The sequence below is a fragment of the Suricata suricatta genome, chromosome 4 (assembly GCF_006229205.1).
Source record: "Suricata suricatta isolate VVHF042 chromosome 4, meerkat_22Aug2017_6uvM2_HiC, whole genome shotgun sequence".
Classification (NCBI taxonomy): Eukaryota; Metazoa; Chordata; class Mammalia; order Carnivora; family Herpestidae; genus Suricata; species Suricata suricatta.
Window position 1 is genome coordinate 126,616,392 of NC_043703.1, and position 21,775 is coordinate 126,638,166.

The 21,775-nt window shown below is 52.9% G+C and overlaps 1 protein-coding gene across 1 annotated transcript in view; it reads right to left on the reverse strand.

The window, feature by feature from the left end:
• Window positions 1-385: 385 nt before the first annotated feature.
• Window positions 386-21,775, reverse strand: part of POLR1A (RNA polymerase I subunit A) — a 74,534-nt gene continuing 53,144 nt past the window's right edge. Inside the window, exons 20-34 of the mRNA XM_029937735.1 lie at window positions 20,802-20,954; window positions 19,407-19,489; window positions 17,303-17,468; window positions 16,185-16,406; window positions 15,138-15,352; window positions 13,063-13,230; window positions 12,075-12,210; window positions 11,438-11,595; window positions 6,798-6,924; window positions 5,464-5,574; window positions 4,574-4,873; window positions 3,569-3,769; window positions 2,394-2,511; window positions 1,703-1,867; window positions 386-1,322 (exon numbers count right to left, since the gene is read on the reverse strand). Of these exons, the coding sequence (XP_029793595.1) occupies window positions 1,222-1,322; window positions 1,703-1,867; window positions 2,394-2,511; window positions 3,569-3,769; window positions 4,574-4,873; window positions 5,464-5,574; window positions 6,798-6,924; window positions 11,438-11,595; window positions 12,075-12,210; window positions 13,063-13,230; window positions 15,138-15,352; window positions 16,185-16,406; window positions 17,303-17,468; window positions 19,407-19,489; window positions 20,802-20,954 (2,424 nt within the window). The 3' untranslated portion in view covers window positions 386-1,221. The remainder of the gene's footprint in view (window positions 1,323-1,702; window positions 1,868-2,393; window positions 2,512-3,568; window positions 3,770-4,573; window positions 4,874-5,463; window positions 5,575-6,797; window positions 6,925-11,437; window positions 11,596-12,074; window positions 12,211-13,062; window positions 13,231-15,137; window positions 15,353-16,184; window positions 16,407-17,302; window positions 17,469-19,406; window positions 19,490-20,801; window positions 20,955-21,775) is intronic.

A 21,775-nucleotide genomic window follows, 5' to 3' on the forward strand; every position in this document is an offset into this window, starting at 1 on the left:
GGATCCCACTGTGCCCATTCTTCCTGTGTCCCTCAGAAGCTGTGCTTATTTCTTTCTACCCATGTCTGTCATGCTCCCCAGTGTCGGTGTAGGAGGCAAAAGGCAGACCCATCACATGTCTGGAGGAGCTCCCTGAGCAAGGCCTCCCTTCTCACCCAACACACAAAGGTCCTTCCCACTGGCTTCTACCCTTCTGGCCGTGGGGCCAGAAACTGGCTGGGGAAAAGGGGACACAGCAGGGGCTGGGTGTGGTCAGTGCAGGAGGCTGTAGGGGGCACTGAGCTCTCCCCCACATCCTCTGACAAGACCAGAAGGGACCAAGATGGGACTGCATTGAGAGATCCCAGGCCTGGGCTCTCAAATCACAAATGCAGAAACCACAAACCAAGGGGGAAAAAAACGCAAGTCTTTTTAATTTTTTTCCCTCCCAATAGCTAGTTCCAGCGATGTTTATTACTTAGCCTGAGTTGGAATAACATTAGACAAAAATAGAAACAGCCTCTGGGTTTACAAAGCCTTTGTACAAGTCCTCTGACTTTTCTGTTCATGCCAGTACTCCCTGCTGTGGAACCAGAGGTCGGGGGGGCTGGACGGCCCAGATGAAGCAGGGCCCGCAAAGAGGGATGCAGACTTCCACGATGGGCTGAGAGCAGTGCCAGGAAAGATAAGCCCGGCAAGTTGTCCAAACAGCTCGGCTGAGCTGCTGGGGTGCTGCCCTGCATATAGAAGTTGGGTGGGCATTTGGCGCAGGCAACGGGTCGTGGGTAGAGACTGTACGGGACCTGTGCCCCTAGGAACCAGTGCGGCTGGGAGGGGCAGCCCATGGGGCAGCAGGCTCCGGTACCCGCTCCGCCAGAGCCCTCAGGAATCCTGCCTGCAGTCACTGGCTGCTACAGACACAGGACTTCACCTCCCTGCTCTGGAAGTGCCACGCAGGGGAAGACCTGGCCACCTCGGAAGGACTCGGGCCTCGGTGAACCTCATTCATGGTGTGAGATGGGGAAAGGCAAGAACAAGGAAGGCTGCTGCTTTCCAGGTGAATCTGGTCGAGCACAGAGGCCAGCTGCTTTTCAGACCCCCGCATCCCTGCTGTGCCCTACACAGTCACTTTGAACCATCCTGGGCTCTGTTCTTCCAGGCCTCTCAAGTGAGGGGCAGGCCAGACCCTCACCTGGGTCCTCCTGGCTGTCCTGAGCCGGGCAGATGGTGCTGCGGTGGCCACTATCTCAGGGGTTGCTTGAGCTCAAACAGGCCTGTCCCGCCTCTGACGACTTTCCCAACCACAATGCAGGCTGAAGGGGACCTCAGCTCATCATGCGATCCTGGGAGACACAAGAGTTCTTGTTAAGTGGTTGACAGAGCAGTTGGGGGTGATGTAAGGGGATGGGGGGGGGCGGTACTCAAGATGGAGGCTGGGCAGATGGGCCACCTCAGAGGCCAGCAGGGGGCTGAGTCCTGGAGGCCGAGGAGGTTAGGTGAGGAAGCACTGCTTACAGAAAGAGAGGAAGGCCCTTCTCCCTTTCCTTCAAAAGGCAGAGGCAGCCTTCCCATCTGTGGCCTACCCTCCCCAGCTGCTTCCTCAGTGAGATCCCAACGTCTCACTTGTGTGGAAGGCATGTGGCAAGGTGCCCAAGGGACAAGCCTATTTGCCCGGAGCAGATTTAGGAGAGGGAAGGCCAAGGGCACTTGCCCATGCACTGACCCATCATGGTGGCCTGCTTCAGAAACTGGAAGCTGGTTTCAAATGTCATTTGCTGCAGAGGGGAGGAGTTGGACCGGATTCCAAAGCGATTCAACGGCTTGTACACGCCCTCGAAGCACATATAGTCGGCGACCAGGGAGAGATGGCGGGGATCGACCTGAATGCCTGTCACATTGGCAGTAACATCAGGAATGATTGTACAATGACGAGGGGACAGTTGGGGCAACGTCACCTGACACAAGCCAAGACATAGGCTCTGATGTCAGACTCCATGGCTCCACTTTCAGCTGGATTACCTACTCACTCGGCAACTTAACCCTTAACCTCAGCTGGGCAGCCTCCAACCCCCATCCCAGGCCACTATCAGCCCAGCCCACTCTCCACTTTTGTCCAGGAGCCCAGGAAAGAGATTCCAGACTCGCAGGACACAAGAACCTCACAGCATGGTTTTACTTGGGACCCAAAACCCTGAAGGCAGGCAGGCTGGGGACCAGTCATCAGACAGGGGCTTCCTAGAGGCCAGAGAAGAAACAGGTAGGGAGGCCCCAGTGATGGTACTGAATCCTGTCCTTCCTGCTCACTCTCCCAGGGTCTCCCACAGGCCACACGCTCCCTGTACTCAGGTTGTGGTCCCCTAGGGACTGGCCTGACATGCTGGGATCTTCTGAGTGCTGTTTGTGGCTCCTCTTACCGTACACAGCAAACACGTCCCTGATCTCCTTCTCGATCACCCGCAGTGCGGCCTCAATGCCATACGTGTTGGCCATGGCATGGATGTCATTGGAATAGAGGCGGCTTAAGTCCAGAACCTAGGAAAGTGGAGAGAAGCTGAGTGTGGGGGCCTGGCCTTCTAATCCCTTCCACGCGCACGACCCACCCTGGCCGAGCTCACTCCCTGTCTGGCAGTCAAGCAGAGCCAACGATGAAGTGATTAAAAAGTGGCCCAGAAGTAGCCAAAGGACAGAGTGTAGGCAGACCTGCAGGTTGGCCAAAAAAAGGATACTTTTATTTGCTTACTTAAGAGATAGACTTGTCTCCTAGGATGGAGGCTTCCTGTGGTAGGCGAGGGACGTTCTCCCGCAGAGACGCTTAAACCCCTCCCCAGGGCACATGGGGCAGTGACAGGGCAGCTCCAGGGGAACCCAGCTCGTCAGGGGCCCCAGGTGGCTCTGCACTAGGGAAGCTCATCCCCACAGGGAACGGTGGAGACCTTGGCCTTGTTTCAACAACCCCCTGAGCGTGACAGAGTTCGCCCTCGTGGTGGCTGGCTTTCAGGAGGTATGATCCCACCTTGCCCTGTGCCTGGGAGGCATCCAGGGACCGGCTCCAGGCAGCAGGGACCTCTGCAAGGCAGCTGCCAGGGGAGCTCTGTTAGCCGGGTGTGCATAGGGAGGGTGGTGGGCTACAGGGGTCCCAGCACCTCAGTATTCTCTGGGGAAACACTTGTGCCCAGGGGTTGAGAGCCTCTCAGAAGGTTCTGGGAGACACAATGAAGCAGAAAGATGAACAAACAGCTCAGAAGGATGGACAGACGTGCTGGTGGAGCAGGCGGGGCACAGCACATAGGCCTCCGTCAGCACTGGGCACTGGCAGGCTGGTCTGGACCACCTCTGCTCCCAGGGCCACATTTACCGGGCAAAATGGGCAGCAACTCAGCAGACTATATCTTACAAATTTACTCTGGGGACGTACTAATTTCAAGGAAGAAAAATGTATAGCCAAATTAGTCCAAAAGAGCTTGGGTTGGATAAAATTACTGCAAGTCTTAACGAGGCCCCAGGTAAGGTGGCTGGAGCCTCGCCTCCCCTGGTCAGCCTGAGTGAGGGCCTGGTCCCGGCCAGCAGACAACCCGGAGAGGGTGCGTACCTCGGCATACTTGAATAGCTCTGGCATGTTGATTCCTTCTGTGTTTAAGACCAGCTCCTTCTCGTTCTTCTTGTTGATAGTTTCGTTCAGGAGGCACCTCGTGATGCCCTTGGTCGTATAGACGATGGCGCCCTGGGCCAAGGACACTACCAGGGAGCTCATGTCAAAGTTAATCTTCATCAGAGGCAGCTTCACTGTCACCTGCGAGAGGAGGGAGGGTTGCATCAGGGGAGGGGCCGCCCCAGCCCTGAGAAGGAGGCAGAGGCCCCCCACTGGCTCCTTGAGTGATGCCTCCATGGAGTAAACACCTCGGCTGGGGGCAGGCGGCCCTGCTAGGGGCAGGCTGGGTGGGTCTGCACAGGCGCACCAGAGGCCTTAACCCACCACACAGTGCAGCCCTCTCCAGTCACCCAGGCGAAGGGGACAGCAGTGGAGTGACACTTTCACAGATGCTGGTGAAAATCGTGTCTGCTCAACAGTGCCCGTGATAGCTTTTCGATCACTACATAGAGTCACACTCCTTTCATATGTAACCTGCTCAATGACTCTTATCTACATTGCCACCAAGCGAAGGACAAAAAATGTCAGCCGTGTGTAGGAGTGTACGCATCCCGACCACCCAGCCTTGGAGGGGACGGTGCACCTTGCAGTTGGGAGACCACAGACCCCGGGGGAGGGGAAGCAGCATGCTTCTGCTTGTCTCCACAGCCCTGACACCCCTTCACTCGGCAGGACGGAAGACGAAATGAGGGGGGATGCTTAGAAGTGCCGCCAGGGCCTGGCCCATTAGGCCCCCCCACACACACTGTTCTTGACAGAGTCGGAAAGAACTTGCCCACCAGGGCTCAGAGTCAAATGTGTGGGGCAGTGATTTGAGGCAGAGGGTCCACAGCGGTCACCAGATCCTTTAAGGGGTGTGAGATCATAAGGAGATTGCAACCGACTGCCACAGGCCCTGCATGCCACCCAGCCCATGTGGGGACCAGCTGAGCAGCGGGCACTGACCTGGCACCACAAGCTCTCCTCGGTGTCATACTGGTAGTCCTCTATGAACGGGTGGGACTCGCGCACGGCCTGCACACGGCGCTCCATGGCCTCGGCTCCCTGGGGCTCCCCGCCGCGGGTGGACTTCCGGGGCTGTGCAGAGCGGGTGGCAGGGACCGAGTCCTCCTCGGGGGCCGAGCCCACCTCTTCATCCTGCTCCTGGGCCTTGTCAGCACCTTCCCTGGGGCCATGCCCTTCCTCCTGCATGTCCTCGTCGTCATTTTCCTCCTCCACCTCCTCCTCCTCGCTCTCATAATCAACCTGGCAGGGGACAGAGTGCAGTCTGTGTCACTGGGCCCCCCCACCTGTCTGGACTTTGCCAGCAGAACAAGCAACCCCTGTAGAGGCCCACCAGGCCCTGACCCCAGCAGGCTGGCAGTGCCTCCTCCTCTCTCCTGTTGGCCCTGCCTCTGGGAATGGTGGCCTCTCAGTCCCAACTCCCAACAGTCTTCTGCCTTCTTTGGGCACTCTCTTGCCCGTCAATTTCCTTAGCCCCTCTAAACTGCCCTTTGTCCCAGCAGCAGTCACGACAAGACTGGTTTTGGTATATGTTCACTGTAAAAACAGTCAGAGGCAGTCTGACTTCAGCTCCTTGCAAAAGCCTCTGGGTCCCAGAATCTGATTCCATCCAGAGCCAAAGGACAGTCCTGGGATGGCCCCTGCCCAACCCTGCCCTGTGAACTTCATCTTCTCCATTGACAAATGTGCTGGGCAGGCTAGACTTGCCTCAAGGTTCCTAATGGGTTGCAGCAGGACAACAAAGGTGTGCCACATGTGGCAAGCCATAATCCTGCAGGTGTGACACAGGACGGATGTGACCACAGCCCCTATACCTCAGCCAGTTCCCTTACCTCCTCCTCTTGTTTCTTCTTGCGCTTGGCATCAGAGGCATCAGCGTCTCCCTCCTCAGCTTCAGCGTCCACTATGTGCCCCTCCTCTTCCTCATCACCCTCCTGCTCTCCCTATGGTTGGGGACAAGGAGAAAAAGAGACTGGCTCCAATACTGATTGCTTGGTGAATCCATCTATCTACCTGTTCACCCTCTTTTCTAGCTCATTCAGCCACCCAGCCACCCACCTGCCTATGTATGCATATACCTCCATCTGCCACCCTCCCAAACACCCATCTACCTACCTACCCTTCCCCCTAGCTGCCCTGTCCATCTAGTCCCCACTGTGGGCTAGCCCTGCACTCCCCGTCTCCTCCTCTTCAAGCTTCATTTTCACATGCACCACCTGCAAAACCTTGCATTTAAAAAAAAAATTCAGAAGACGGACCAGGCTTTCCAAGTCATTAAAAGAAAATGGTATACAATACTGTTCTAAATATTTTTGTTCTTGGCAGAGATGAAGAGACAGGATTATCTTGGTGAACTGTTAAGTATTTTGGAAACCAAACATTTATGCCTTTCAATGAGCTTCCATACCCATCTGTGCCTGAGTTAGCCAACTGGTAGACCTTCTGGGCCAGAGGCCCAGCATTCTCTCTGGTCTGTCCTTAAGGCAGTACTAAGTCTTCACTGTGACACCCCCCGACCCCCAGTCCCTACACAGGCTGACTGCATTGGCCCAGCTATTGCTGCAGAGCCCTACAAGCTACTGTTGGCTCAGATGACAGTAGGGGACCTGCCCCCACCCTCCCCCGGCTCTCCTTGCAGATGAGGTATCACCATTTCTGGACTATTTGGCCCCCAATGGCTTCTCCTGGACTCCTTCCTTTTTTATTACAGCAGCCCAACCTTCCTGCTTCAAATGCCTCTTCTAATTCCTGCCAGTACTCTGTGGGCCTTAGTTCATCTGGCCCAGGGAAGTCAAAGGCAGAGCAACATGAAACCAGAAAAAAATTCAAAAAGCCCAGCAGGTACCAATACTTTCAGCCTGTCCTCAGGATAAAAATCACTTACAGAGTGGTCCTTGAGAGCAGACAGATAGATGACCCTGGACCCTCACCCAGTGCCAACCAAACATGCTGCCTGGCAGCAGCCGCACGAGCCTGTGAGCACAGCAGGTAAGTGGCGAGGTACACGGAGAGATGGGCCCAAGTCAGGAAGGGGCTTGCGGCGTACTGAAAACAACCCCAGCGCCTTTCCAGCGGAGAAGGCTAAGCCAACAGCCACCTTGTGGGCTTCCCAGCCTGGGACCCTCCTTGTGCTGGTCCTAGAGGGGCCCCTGAGGGACTCACTCACCCGGTTCCTCTCCGAGTCCCCAATGTTGTCTAGATCCCGCTGAGTAGCTCTCCGAGTGTTTACGCTTCTGAAAGCTGAGGCTTTATTGTTCTTCTTTCTGATGGATTCCATCAGAATTTTAAAGAATCTAAAACGAGAAGAAAGCCACGCAGCCCTGTTCAATACGAGCACCTCTACTCTCCCATCCTTGCAGGGTAGGATGTTATGGCCAAGGATCTCACAGGCATCTAAGGTGGTGTCAGGGGTTTACATGCGAGACAGAGATACAGCTCCCAGCGGCTCCCTGCCCTCCCCCTCCTGCGGTTTCTAAAGGGCACAGAGAGAGAGCACTGCTCCACAGCCCACTGGACCTGGTCTGAACACATGCCCTGCCAGTCCTCAGGTGCGTGGCTTTCAGCACGACAGTCTCCGGAGCTTTAACTCCCTCACCTGTAAAATGTGGGTGTGTGAATATGCATCACGCAGACTTGTTTTAAGGATTAGAAACAACTCCTGTCGAATAACTGCCACAAGGCCTGGCAGAATGGGTGCTCTGTGAGTCAAAGTTGCTAGCGCTGCTGTGGCCAGAGTCTCACAAGGACAGCAGACTCTTCAGCGGGAGGGAGGTCCAGGCCAGGACTAGGAATGTCCCCTGCCTGCCCCCCACAGCACCTCCAGAAAGTAGTGCAGTGCAGGCCTGACTGCTCCTGTCTCCTTGGGGTAGGAGCCCTGACAATTTGATGGAAAAACTAAGATGTGCAAGAGTTCATCAGAGTTTTAAAGGCAGTGGTAACTTGCTTTGTGACAATAAATCATGTCGACAAGTTGGAACCAGACCAATTTAAGAACCAACTTGAAGCAGAGCCTGGGGGCCTTCCCTAGCCCCTTGCCTCTTCCTCCTGAGTTTTCTATTTTTAGGCTCCCTTAAGGCCTTGCCCTGCCTCTCTGCACCCCCCCCCTCCCTGCCCTTATTTTTTCTCATAATCTTCTTCTTGCCTTTCTTCTTCTTAAGTCCAGAACAGCATGCCAAAATGAACTGCTTTTAATTATATTAAGTATCACGTCCCTCAGCCAGCCAAGCAGCCAGCCAGCCATTCTGTGCCGTCTCGCACTGGTAAGTGCGTCTCATGTGCCCTGGATGCAAAGCAAGGGTGAAGCTACAAGAGCGTAGTCTTAATTTAACAAGCAGGCAAATATTTACTGTTTTTCTTATTAAGAGCAAAAGACGGCTGGTCTCCCTCCTCATTTTTTTTTTAAACTTTTTAAAATTTATGGTTTTGCTGAGGTTTCTGCCCTTGGCAGAAAAAAAGGCTCTTCACCCACCCATCAGGGAAGAACCTGATTACCAGGTGCTGGGGATGGGGACAAGGGCCAGGTTTGACTTGAGAAGATACAATCTAACTGAGAAGAGGGGACAAAAGAGAAGTTTCTGGAATGCCAGGCTCTGGTTCAAATCTGCATCCAGCCAGAGACCCAGGAGGAAGGCCCTGATCTCGTCTGCATGGTGGGACATGTCCACACCGACCTGAGCCCACTGCATGGAGAGGAGAGGAAATGAGACGGGGCAGGGGTATGGAAGCACTAGGCCTACCTGTTCCTCTCCTCCCACTGCTTCGGGGCTGATGCTCTGACTCCTCAGACTCTCACGGCAGCTTTGCGGCCATGCCACCCCTCCGAGGCTCCTACCTCAAGCCCTCCATAATTGGCCCCAACCCCAACTACTCATCTGCTCCCACCCACCTTGGTGTATCCTCTGGGCTCGCTCTGTCAGCAATTTCCCCAGCCCCTTCACTACCTGCTGGAGTTGCATCCACCCCTCATGGATGGGCCTAATACAGATGAAAGTCCCCAAGGAGACTTTCTGTAATCCCCCCTCGCTGAGCACCCCTTCTTCCTGGACTGCCTCTTTCAATGAATAAGACTTCTGGAGAATAGGTGAGAAGGTGAGAAAGCAGAATGAACTCTGACCAGTAAGCGACAAACATGTCACGAGACTGCCAGAGTTGTCCTGTAATTTTGCCACAAGCTAGGGAACTGAAGGCCTACAATGACTGTCCTGTGAAGGTTTTGCTATTGTCAGAATGTGGCAACCGAAAAGGAACAGGATGGGTCGGCTGCAGAGACACCTCCCCTCCCACATAAATAATTGCAAACAGAGAATATGACCCCTGGCTATTTCCAAGAGCGCCTGGCAACCACTCCGCCACCTGCTGCTTGCAAAGTCAGACTCCCAGAAGCTGTAATTGCACAGTACAGCTTGGTCATTTCATGGCTGGGGACAGGAGGCCAGAAAGTCCACTCGACTCCTAGCCCGGGGCTCTTGCGACTCCACCACCCCTGGCCCACCTCCTGGATGGTTTACACAAACATCCAGAGTGACCAGTGTCAGTCCTATTTACAGAACCTCCAATGCTTACACATTGCCATCTAGACAAGTGCCTCTGGGTCTTGTTATTTCCTTCTCCAATCTATTGTCAAAATAGTCTCATGAATCAATAGTTGGGAGAAGGGATGGGATGGGAGGGAGGGAAGGGGAGAAGAGAGAGAAATAGAGGTGGAGGAGGTGGGGTAGGGAAGGGAGAAAGGAAGGAGAAAAGTTTCCTGCGGGGGCAGGGGTGTCACTCTTGAGAGCACACTCACATTGCCTCGTGGACCTTAAAAGGTCTTACTGTGGTCGCTCCCCTGCCCAAGCCTGTCAAGCACCATCCAAACCACACCCCAGTTCACACATTGCTCCTTCCCTCATTTCTGGTCTGATGTGCTCAGAGTCAGAGCGGCTCCACCAAGAGCTACTACACATGGCTTTGTTTATCACAGCTTTTCAAGTGCACAAGCAAAATACAAACTAGGAGCTGAAAAAGTACTTTGCTGCTGGCAAGAAGCCAGGGAGGACTGGCCCTCATCAAGAGAAAAATTAGTAAAGGAGATGGATTTTTCAATTCCCCGAGATAACAGAAGTAAAAAGAACTCTAAGTGCAGCCTGGTGCACGCCTCATGCTGACCTACCTGCTCAGTGGGCAAAGCCCCAGGTGAACAGAAACAGGGCACACCATCCGGCTCCGCCTGTTCTTGCCAAGTCTCAAGAGGCCATGTGATCCTAATTCCCATTTCTCAGAAAAGGGCTGCCTGGCCAGCACAAACATGTGTGGCACTTGGGAGTTATGCTGCTCCCTGTTAATTAATGAGCCGGCAGGCTGGAGACACGTCTCCTGTGACATGGCCCAGCATCTCAAGAGTACTGGGTCTGCCTGGTAAAAGGAACCTTCTCCACCCGTGTGGATGGCGATGCATGGGTGATTCCCCAAGGCCCAGTCAAAGACTTTACCTGGGCTCATGTAAGTCGTGACAACTTCATCAGGGCTCATGTAAATTAGGGCAGGATTTGCCCAGCGGTAGCCCCTTTCCAAGGGGATGAGTTCATGTCCAAGACTACCATGATACGCACTGTACTGAACACCACATGTTGAGAGGCCTGGCCTGTGGCCAGCTCACATCTTTGGGACAGCGAGAGAAAGGGGGCCAGTGGCAGAACATCTGCTCTCTCCTGGCCACACTGCATCCACGACTCAACCCTGAATGAGCATCACTCAGGAAAGGTTGGTGGGATGACTGAAAGCAGTGGGCTCTGCCTCCACTCTGCCCCATCGGTTCTCCATTTCGGGGAGGCTCTGGAAATATCTGAGAACTGGTCTAGCTTAGAGGCAATGGTTGGTGGTACGTGACCAAATCCTGCTGACGGCTTCACCAAGCTTTTGAAAATGTTGATATTTAAAAATGAGGAGACTTCTTATTTATAAAAGTAGTAACAAGCAACCAAATAGCCAAAGACAGGAAAAACAGAAAAAGAGGTTTTCTTCTTTTTGAATCAGAATTGGGCCACTCTGGCCCACGTGCCTGTCCTGAGGCAGGCTCTGTACTCTCCAGCCTGCCAGGGGCCTCCCAGCCTTCTTCACTGGCCTGTTTCCTGCTGGGCCCTGCAGCCATCTGAGTTGGCACGGCACGATCTAGGGCCAGCTGGTGAGTCAAAGTGCTTCGCTGGCTCTTCCTGGCTTACCCTAGCCCCAGTGTGCCCACCATCCTACTCCTAAGTACTCAGCCTGGTAGCCTGTGTTTTCCAAATGTCCAGCACTAACTTCCACTCGAGAAAAAAAGAACGTTCATTCTCCCTACCAGAAAGGAACCAGAATTTCTCTGTAAGAAGCTGCAAATAACCCCAGCTTAGAATTGGGGTTTACAAGCAGCATGCTGTTTGTTTACTGCTCATTACTACACAGACTAGAAATGTATTAGGAACCATATTATGCTGCCTTGAACATCATGTCAAAAAATCAACACCATGTGCTAGTCTGACCCCACAGAAGTACCCTGTGATGGGGCTCCCTCCTCTTTCCGGTACATAAACTTTCACATCTTAAAGCCTCCAAATCCCAGGCAACAAGACTCATTAACCAGAGAGAAGGCAAGTTTTCAGGGAGTCATATGTGGTTAATGCAATCACACCCACAAGACTTCCAAATTAGGCTGCAGGGCCTGCTGTTTTCCCAAACACTGTCCTTGAAGGATCCACTTAGACAAATGCAGCCAATCTCCAGGAGTCCTGCAGCCTGGAGCACTCAAGGGCAATGACAAAGTCAAACAACAAAAGTGGCCCGAGTCCTAACCTCGTTTCCATGAAGTGCAGGATGTCCTCAGGTCTCAGGCACTTCTCCTGCTGGTAATGTGCATGTGGCAGGAACTGAAACCGCAGCTGATACACCTGAAACTTGTCCCGTTTTTCTCCGATACTGAAGGATTCTTGGACGTCAATTTTCTCCAACACCTTGAACCAGATGGACAGAGAGAAACCAACTTACCTGAGTCCCACGGGACTGTGCATGACTGTCATGGTTTTGGGAAATCCAAGGGTTTAGGGAGATAGGGGCAGGGGCCACAGGCCCAAACCTCAAAGAAACCCCACTGAGTTCTGCCAGTGTGAATCCTCGGGGGATGGGTGCCCAGGGCTGGGAAGTCACCTCCAGAGGTGGGCCCAAGGCTGCAGGGAGTGCACACTAGTGGGGCTGGTAAGCTACCGCAGAAAGGACTTTTATTTTGAAGGCTTGTGAGAAAGTTGTAGAATGGATGATTACTCCTAAAGCTTACTGGTTGATCCCTGCTCAGCACCTGGCAGAGAGAACGTCTCCCTCCTTCATGGGAGTCTGAGCCCAGGATCTGAACAGTCAGCATAGTTTGTTCTTCAGAGATGGAAAATGCAGAGAAATGCCTCCACCCACCATGTCACCGGGTCCAAGAGACCATTACCTCCCCCAAGCACACTCTGGTAAGCTGCTTCTTCAGGCTTTTCACTCTCTTCAGTGCTTTCTTGGTGTTGAACACAGGCACGCTCATCATGGGCGTCTTGATGTTGGCACTGGCCACCATAAGAATCTCCCTCAACCTGTCACAGAATGAGGGCACATCTAACCATAAGAGGTACCCAGATTCCTTGTTTGTGTGAGGCCTTTCTTATCAAGGTATTATGGCTCTTTGGAGATCTACGAAGCCTTGAGATCTTGCAAGGAAATGCGCTGGATCAGAATGTCCAAGTTCTGACTCGCCTATCAATTTTCTCCATGGGAGCATAGGCTCCTCAAGGACAGGCTAGTATTATTCTTGTTTCCTATCACCTGTGCCTTGCATACCGTGGGTGCTTACTAAGAACTTATGGAATAAATGAGAGATGCAGGGATGGCAACTCGCCTCCGTAGTACTCGTACAGGCACCGTGACGCTCCTGGCCTGCCCTCAGTTGTCAGCCCACATGGTCCAACTGCATGGCAGGCCCTGGCCTCCTCCCTTCTACAGGTTGGGGGGGCTGAAGAGCCCTAGTTCCTTTGCTAAAAAGTGGCAGGGCCAGGCATTCAATGCAGGTAGGTATCCCACTCTTTCCTCTTGCCCTGTGACCATCACCCTGTAGATGCGTACACGCACTGGGGGTTCCATTCTAGGTAACTGGTGCCCCCAGAACTAGGCAGGCAAGTGCACGTGGCTTGTTAACACCCTCTGCTCCTGAGTCCCGTCCCCAGGAGTATAGCTTCACAAGTGCCCCAAGTTAACAGATACAGGAGTCAGCAGAGGGATAAAGAGAGACTCTAAGAGGCCTGGGCATTGACCCAACCACAGAAACCAACTGGGCTCCAGAAAGTCCAACCCTAATTGCCATTTTGGATAAGATACCCACTCATCCCCCTCTCTAGCTCACGAGCGGGCTTAGGACAGGCCCCACCCTTTGCACCCATGTAGCCCTGTACCTCGGAATGCCCAGAGTGACATTCATCTCGCCTCTGCCAGCAAAGTGGAAGGTGTTCAGGGTCATCTGTGTGGAGGGCTCTCCGATGCTCTGGGCAGCCAGCAGGCCCACGGCCTCACCCGGATCGCACAGTGAGCGCTGCCACTTCAGCTGCAGCAGGGTCCTCAGCCTGGAATCGGGTAGAGAGGGGGGCAGGGCTAGGAGCACAGACACCATCTGTCTGTCTGTTAGGAGATGTCAACACCACCCAAAGCCAGGGTGCATGGAATATTAGCTCTCCCTCTTTCTGGGCTTGTTTTCCCTAGGCAAATGATCCTCCTAATCCTTCAAATCCTGCTAGTGACCCTGCAATGTCCTAAATTACGCAGTACAGATCCCAGCTGGGTGGCTGAAGTGCTAGACATCCACGCTCAGACCTGCTGTGTTTGCTCTGAGAATACCACGCTGCCACTCTGCACCAGTTACCGGGAGCCTGGAGCAGTGAGCATTTCTGAGCTCGCTATTCACGCTTTCCTTCCATTCTTTTCTCCCCACCTCCCACTGTACAAACTAGGAACGGGCTCACTGGACAATTATGGGAGTAGGGCGGGGGAGGAAAGCGGGGGTTGCTCTCTTATTCGGTGCAAACGACCCCATGTCACATGGGAAGCGTGCATGCCGTATACAGTTTTATGATGTATTAACCATTCTTCCTTTCAGAACAGGCACAGAAACACTGTATCGCCCCAGCACATGTAACAAGGAAGGGGCTCGACACAGGAAGACTAAAGGGATGTACATGTGAACGCAGAGAAAGTAGTAACACCACATTTCTAAGCAAGTTCCTTTTCGAAGTGAGGCTTTCCTCTGATCTGCCATGTCGTCTTTCCCAGTTGCTTCAAACCAGTGAGGTCTGAGTACTCTCAGTGTTCCTGACAGAAAAGAACCTTCAAGTACCTCCAGAACTTTGGAGATTCACCCAGAGCTTGCTGCCTGCTAACAGGGTCCCCTGTGAGCACCACTGAGGCAGAATCGCCTCCCCCTCTTGGTCCTGCAAACCCAAATGAGGCTCCCCCAGGGCTCCCCTCTCCTCACTCCCCAGGTGGTGCTGCCCGACCTTCTGAAGGTTAACAGCCAGTGTCCTGAGCTGCAGGGAGGTAGGTGAAGGGGACTGGGGCATCGGTGTCTCGCTCTTTCAGGGAAAGCCCTGCCAGCAGCTGTGATAACCCAGCATAATTTATTCTTTCCGGGCCTCTCTGAGGCCTGACTAGAGAAGCCACATTAAAGGGCAGACAGAGTCCTGCTCCTCCCCTCTGGTTCCTCCACTCACATGTTTGCCTTCGCTCATTTGCCTTTACCGATTTCCAACTTCCTCCTGTAGGCCCATTCTTAGACTCAGCTAGTCTCACTGGGTGCAGGACGAGCAGCCGGGCTGGGGCCCACTGCTGCTGGAGATCTCCAGCTCTCCGGCCAGGCCCGGTGAACTGAATGCAAAAGGTCCCCCAATAACCACTCCAGCACCAACCCTGCAGTGGGCCTTCCTTGGGGATGCTTTTGAGGCTGTAACCAGATGTGGCGCGGTGCTGGTCATGCCTGGCTTCCCACCCACCTGGACTGCAGGATTCTTCTATTTACTTACTTATTTATTGGTGAACAAGTCCAAGCTGAGGACTGCATGTGGCCCTTCTTTCTTAAGATTTTAGAACCCAGGGCTCAAAGGAATATTAGAGTAAGTCAGATCCAACCCCTCATGAAAAGGCTGAACCATGGGCAGGGAACGAGTTGCCCTGGGCCAGAGTTAGAAGCTGCCAAGTGGCGAGCAGATTCCCTGACTCTCAATTAGCCACCACCCCAAACTTGAGAGATGTCATTTGTGCAGGCTCCCACCCAGGAGAACACTGTTCTCTGTCCTGGGCCAGGCAGGGGTGTCCTGCCTATTTGCCCTTGCCTGTCTTGGAGCCTTCTGGGCTTGCGGGGTGTCCTTTCTACTGGAGGCTTGAATTCAGGAGGCTGCCCTCCCTTCCAGAGCAGGTAAGGAAGGACTGGAGACGCAGACTCCTCCTCTGCACGTGCCCTGCAACAAATCGACGCCATTACCTGTCAAGAGAAAGCTCTGATTTCTCATAATTCTTCTCTGCTTGAGAGGCCCACTCGAGACTGTAGTCGTCCACCTTTTTTTCAAATGTTTCTGACACTGATGCGAAGTAGATGTCTGGGCGCCAGACGGACAGACTGGGGTCAGGACAAGGAGCTGCCTTCTTCTGGTACTTCCTTCGACTCTGCTCATCTAACTCAGCCCACATTCTCAGCATCTGAAAGGAAGGAAAGGCCTCAGCCACGTGGGAGGAAACCAGGAATGGCTTGTCTTTCCTGGGACCTCCAGTGGTAATAAGGAGGATCAAAGGCACTGGCTCCAAATGAGAGTAGGGAAAGGAGACAGAACCAGATGACAATGAGAAATCCACCTCAACATTTAGGACAGGGATAAATGGATGCACAGCCTGACCATGACTCTTCATCCCGGCCCACTGGAAGGGTGACCAGGAAAGTTACTGTCCAAACCGGAATTCTTTTAGAGTAGAATGGGGAACTGTCATTAATAATGCTAGGGTGAAAGGCAACGCCAGGACCATCCTAGGGCGAACCAGGACACGGCTGTCCCTCTTCCAAGCCTTCACACATATGATGTCCCAAAGCTACCCCATAGCAACTGCTTCAAATTGCTCCCCTGCCTCCTGGCTCCAAGCTGTGTTTGCCTAATGGGAGGCCCCAGCAGCAGAGGGGAAGGTGGGAAGAGAGTGAAGCTGGGCATTTATGCCCCACATAAGGGGTCTCTGAGTAGGCCAGGCCTCCCTACCGCCCACAGCCACCCTCTCTGCTCCTGGTGGCTACTCTAGCTGTTCCTGCCCACCTGGGGTGGTGAGGACCCAAGTTACCAGCCCCAATCAGTTTCCCCAAACCTGGCCCACACCTTGTAGAGAGTAAAAACCCTCCTTAAGTTCCTATTTGAAGGCCATTTGTTTCCTAACAGTGAATAGAGCCAGATACATCTATTATACCTTCTATTAGGAAAACAACACATTTCTTCAACCTCTGAGGTCTATATGCTCCAGGCACTGGGGACACAGCCACCCCCCAAATCACCTGCTGAGTCCCAGGGCTGCGACCATTCTGGTTCCCACCCTCAAGGTTCAAGGCTTTCACAGCTGCCTGAATTTTCTGTGAAAAATTCAAGAAGGCGCCTTTTCTCAGCATGGTGTTGGGATGCCTGCTTTGCCATTTTTTGATGGCTCTGAAGTGACGGAGAGCTTTCTGGGGATCTGCTCTGGATAAAACTTCATGGAGATGCTTCGATTTCATGATCACCTAAACAGACAGACAGACAAACAACAGACACAAGACCAAAGAGATGAGGGCATGACGCAAGGGCCGTTGTCACACAACTTCACAGGACCAAGATGGTCCATATGGACCCCTCACAACGCCTCTCAGAGGCACTGAGCACCCATGCTAACAGGGCTCTCACTGTGTATCCTGGACTTAGGGAGCTGGTGGTTCTGGAGCTGCAGGGATAACGCGGGACACCCAGCACGTTCAGAGGCCCCCCCAGAACCCAGTTTCTAGAGAGAAAGGAGGAGGGGAAGTGATAGCAAAAGCCTTGGGACACGTGCAAGGATGGAAAGGAACTGGCGCTGGAGTGCAGCCTTCAATACTGCCATCTGCTACATGACCACAGGCAGGTCATGATGGTTTCAGTATTGGGACTGCAAACTGGGGTGACTGCTCAGTCAGGGGTGATGGTCAATCCTGGAGCAGCAAGGAATGGTATGGAGATCATTAGCCTGTGTGGCAGATACGCCTGGGTCCAAACACTGGGCCTGCCACACAGCAGCCCGTCACTTCAGCTCCGATACCCGTCATCTCAGCTGTCAGACAGAAGAGTATCTACTTCCCCAGTTCTGGTGAGGATAAAAGCACACACTGTGCACAGTGCACTTTGGCTTAGGGCTCAGCATGTGGCAAATGCCTCCAGATGGTAGCTGTTGTTCCAGAGGTACACGTGCCTTTCTGCCATCTCATGGGTGAAAGTCCCCAGAGGGATTATGAAAATGTTAAGTGTTTAAGGCATCAATTGGTGCTTTATAACCTTTTCCCCACTCTGCTTTTTGACAGCCACCTCACTGCATAGCAAAACTCAGGGTGCAAGCCCACCATGCACCTCTGGGCCCCACCATCTCCAGACACCAGGTCGGGCCAACTACCTCGTAGTTGCTGGTGAGGAAGGGGAACTGCTTAGGCTGCAGGAACTGTGTCTTGGGGATGTCGAGGCCGTCCTCCCCATACAGGAACTGGACCACACTGCCGTCACTGTCGCGGACTGTCAGATCATACTGGACGACCAGCCCCTCCAAGTGCTTGATGATGCACCTACATGGAGACCAAGGTGGTGGACGGTGGAAAGGGCAGCTGAGCAAGGCTCCGATGCCCCAGGCTCTGCGCTACAGCAGCTCTCGGCCAGGAGCTGCACTTCCTGATGGTTTTCATGGAGGAGGAAGCTGCAACCATGTGCCGGAGAGGCTGGCTGCCATTGCTAGGCCCAGCCCTGGCTGCCATATCTGGCCCCAACAGCCAGGACTGCTGCCTGTCTTTCACCTGCCTGCACTGCAGAGCTCCCCAAGGACCAGTATCTGTAGGTCCATAAGGCAGGTAAAGCAGGAAGGCTTGCTATCCACCCAATGTTTCTCCAATGTGGTTAGTCCAGAGATTTGCCAGGGAAACTAAGGACACATTAGCAACAAGACGCTGATATGCTAACCCTAACCTGGTGCCCTTTTGCCTCAGTGTTCCCAGTGGTCAGCTGCCTCCCTCAGCCTCTCTCCCTGCCACCTGGTACTGGCTCTTTAGCTTACCTCTGGCCACTCTGCCCCAGTCTCTTCTTGCCATCTTAATAGGTTTTCTAGGAGCCACTGTTCTCCAAGCTCCAAGGACAGAGTTCAGTGTCAGTCACCACTGTCTTCCTGGCACCTAGCCCAGGGCCTGGTGCAGTTGGTGCTGAGCACCCACTTCCCCTCTGCTGAAAATGCTGGAGGTGCTGCTTGGAGCCCTCTGCTCTGCTCTCTGCCCACAGGGTCCCGCCCTCTGCACCAGCCATAGCCCCACAAGGCTGCACAACTGGCCTCTTCTAACCTTCAGGCCTTGTCTTTAAAGGCCACTGGATGTGGCTACTTGAATATCTTGCTGCTGACACTTGATGGCACACATACTTTCTTTCTCCTGTCAACCATGTCCCTGAGCTGCCAGTCAGGTTTGTCTGCTGCCCCTCCGCCTCTTACTCCTGCGTTCCAGCCAGCTGCTCTATGTCTTCACAACTGCCTCTTCCTTTCCACTGCCACTCTTAGGGGGCTCGCTTCTAGCTGGAACGCCACCACAGCTGGGCTGGCCTCCTCCGATCCATCCTGTATGCAGCACTGCATGGGACCTCCCCACCACAACCCTCCACTAGCAGGTGGAGCCCGTGATGGCTTATGCACTTTGTCCCGATGGCTGCTGTTCCCCTGTTCCAACAAAGACCTCCCACTTCCTCCCCACAGCGCATCTAATGGGCCTCAGGGACTCCCACCCCAACATGGATCCCCCCACCCCAGACTTATTTGATCACTTGTTTCCTAGCTATTTTTAGGTTACACATGTATTACTGAATGATTTAAGAAATGGGAAGTGGGGTGTAACCCCTGCTAACAGAAGGAAACAGCAGTGTGATCCGTGCCCGAGAGGGGAACTCACCCAGCCGCACTGAGAGCCAGCTCCCCACGTGGTGCCACCAGCTCGGCAGATGGGCTCCTTGCTGCCCCGCCACCCAGGGTTGTCCACCCCAAACCCACACTTCCCTTTCCTGGACCAACTCCATGGGCTGCAGCCTTGGCAGTCAAAGGGGAGGGGACCGCAGCAAGGAGTGCAGCTTTGGGGAATCTGGAACACAGCAGCAGGAGAGAGGACAAGGCTGGTGCAGAGACAGAAAACCTCGGAGGGCAGGATAAGGAGCTCTGCGCCTCCTTGTGGGCTAGTCACCGAGTTCCTGAAGAACAGGACTTAGAACCAGGCCTGAGGGGGTGGGGGGAATGGTGTGTGCACACAGAACGCAGGAACCCTCCGTATAAACCTCTGAGCCCACGTTCTATCAGTCTTTTAGAAGGGGAATCGTAACTGCATTTTCTGTCCCAGGCCACCCATGGCCATTCTTAAAAAGTTTTTCTCACCCAATGGGACTATAAGCGAACCGTCCACAACAATGTGAAAGATGACATGGAGGGGACTGGTCCTGGGACACAGATTCCATCCGACAGGGGCAGAACAGGAGCTTTTTACCTTTGGAGATAGCCGGAGCGGCTGGTTTTCACGGCGGTGTCCACCAGACCCTCTCGCCCCGCCATGCAGTGGAAGAAGAACTCCTGTGGGAGAGGCAGGGCCGGGCCCCAGAGGTGGCCGTGAGGAAGGCTGCTTCCTGAAGGGCAGTGCAGGCCAACACCACCAGCAGCTTGTCGGATCTCCCGTGGCTCTCGGCCCGGACACATCCAATGGCCCCAGTGGCTTCCCCCTTCCCAGGGGCTTATCTTTACCCTACCTCGCCAGGGGTTCTACCTGCACTCATGCATTCCACCCTCCGTATTTTATCCCACACTGCATACCCCACTTTCCAAAAGGAAATGGCCTCGGGCTTTACCACCCTTCCATTTGGCCCATGTCCCTGAGTTCTGCTTCCAACAGTGTTATCAGAGGTACATGGCCTTTCCCAAATGTTTTAACTAACCCACCACAAAAAATACACTTAACAACAGTAATCAGCAAACATACATACATACACATATGGACATACTGATAGAAAACTCAAACGAAAACTTTAGGAAACTGTCCCATCCCTTACTTGGATGCTTTCTTCACCACCCTGTTCTATTATAAAGAAATGCCAGTCACCGTCTATTACAGTGATTTCATGATTCACTAGGGGCTCACAACCGGAGTTTAAAAAGTTCGAGTCCATATCACCTCTCCTCCCTCCTTTGTCAGAGGCCATGGGTGATCACTGGAGAACCCATGCAGGACTGATGAGCCCCTGGAGCAGTCGGTGGCCTTGAGACAAAGGGTCAGTCCCGTTCATGACCTGGACTTAGCTGTCGGATCTTGCAGAGATGCGCTAACCAAGGAACAAAATGTACTAACGTTCAAAAAGCCACTTCTGACAAGTGTGAGGAGAAAACCTTTTCTTAGGGGAAAAGTGTTACTGACCAGGAATCAGACATTTGCCACAGCTAGTCAATTTTCCCACCATGAAGGAGGAGCCATGGGAGGTGCTCTTGGGGGATGGACAGTGAAATAAGTCTCTGTGATGCTCCTTTTGGCAACAGAGGGCCCCCTGGTGAGGGGCATCCCCTCTAGCTGCCTTCAAAGTAGGTAAGAAATGGCTGAGAAGGCATATGGCAGGAAAAGGAGGACCTAGCATTGGTCTTACCCATCTTTTAATTTCTCAGCAAACACTTGGCACTCCCGATGGGCCAGGTGCTGTGGAAGTTCTGGTGTTACAATGTTGAACACAACAGGGTAGCATCCTTACTCTCCCCGTGGCCACAGGGTCCAGTGAGTAAGCAACAAATGGCTTGACATTTATTACTCGATTGTCCTTGCTCAAAGTGGTTGGTATAGGTCATAAGCCTCCTACCACTGAGCCTAGCGAGAAGAGGCAAGAGGAAAAACCAGAATACATACAGGAGGCTTGATGCCAGTGAGGAATCTGCCAGTGACGAAGCCGCCGGCCCTGGGGGTGAATTCATATGGCTCAAAGCAGGGCAGTGACTTGCCGGATGCCATCAAGGGGGGTCTCCGACCTTCCAATTCAATCTGGCCCAGCAGGCATGAGATCTGGAGGAAAGGAAACCCAAAGGAGAGATCCACATGTGTGTTAATGCTTTCTCTTAGGAGAGGGAGGGAGGGCCTGCTCTCAAAGAAAAATTGGGTGAAAACTCGGTTTTGAAGGCCAATCAAGACTTTCCAACAAACCAGAGGAACTCATGTTTCAAGAAAAAGAACTGTGCATATGTTTTGGTGACTGATCAGGATTTTACGCGTTTGGAGTCAGTTGTAAATGGGCAATGTTTACAAAAGAAGACATGTCTCAGAATCATCCTGTGTCATACTGGGACCTAAGGGCCTTAATGGAGAAACAGAGGCCTTCATGAAAAAGTAACTTATTATAATCCCTAGATTCTAAGGACAAAAGAGAATAAAGCCACCTATTAATATTCTTGGTGGAGGGTGGGGAGAAGAGCAATGTGTCTGTATTTCACTCTAGTCAAGGGGCTTCCTGATGGCCTTCAGTCTTTCAAGCCCATTCTTTTTTTTTTTTATATAGTGTATTTTATTTATTTTTTTTTTAAATTTCTGTCCTTGACAGAATCTATTAAATAAGCAAACACCACCAACAAGCAAAACAAGTACTATAATGTAAAAATATTTAAAAAAATGATAACCCTCTCACATGCATAAATGAAAGATGGCACACAAAGAACTCACATCTTTTCAAGCTTCAATAGTAAATATTCTGCTACTATGTATTAAATACTGCATGGTTTGCCCAAGCTAAGATGAAACCACATCATAAATCAATAAGCATTTTGCATTTTCTTTCATTATCTACTCAAAGTCATGCCTACTGCACCTCTAAACATTTCATTAAATCCAAT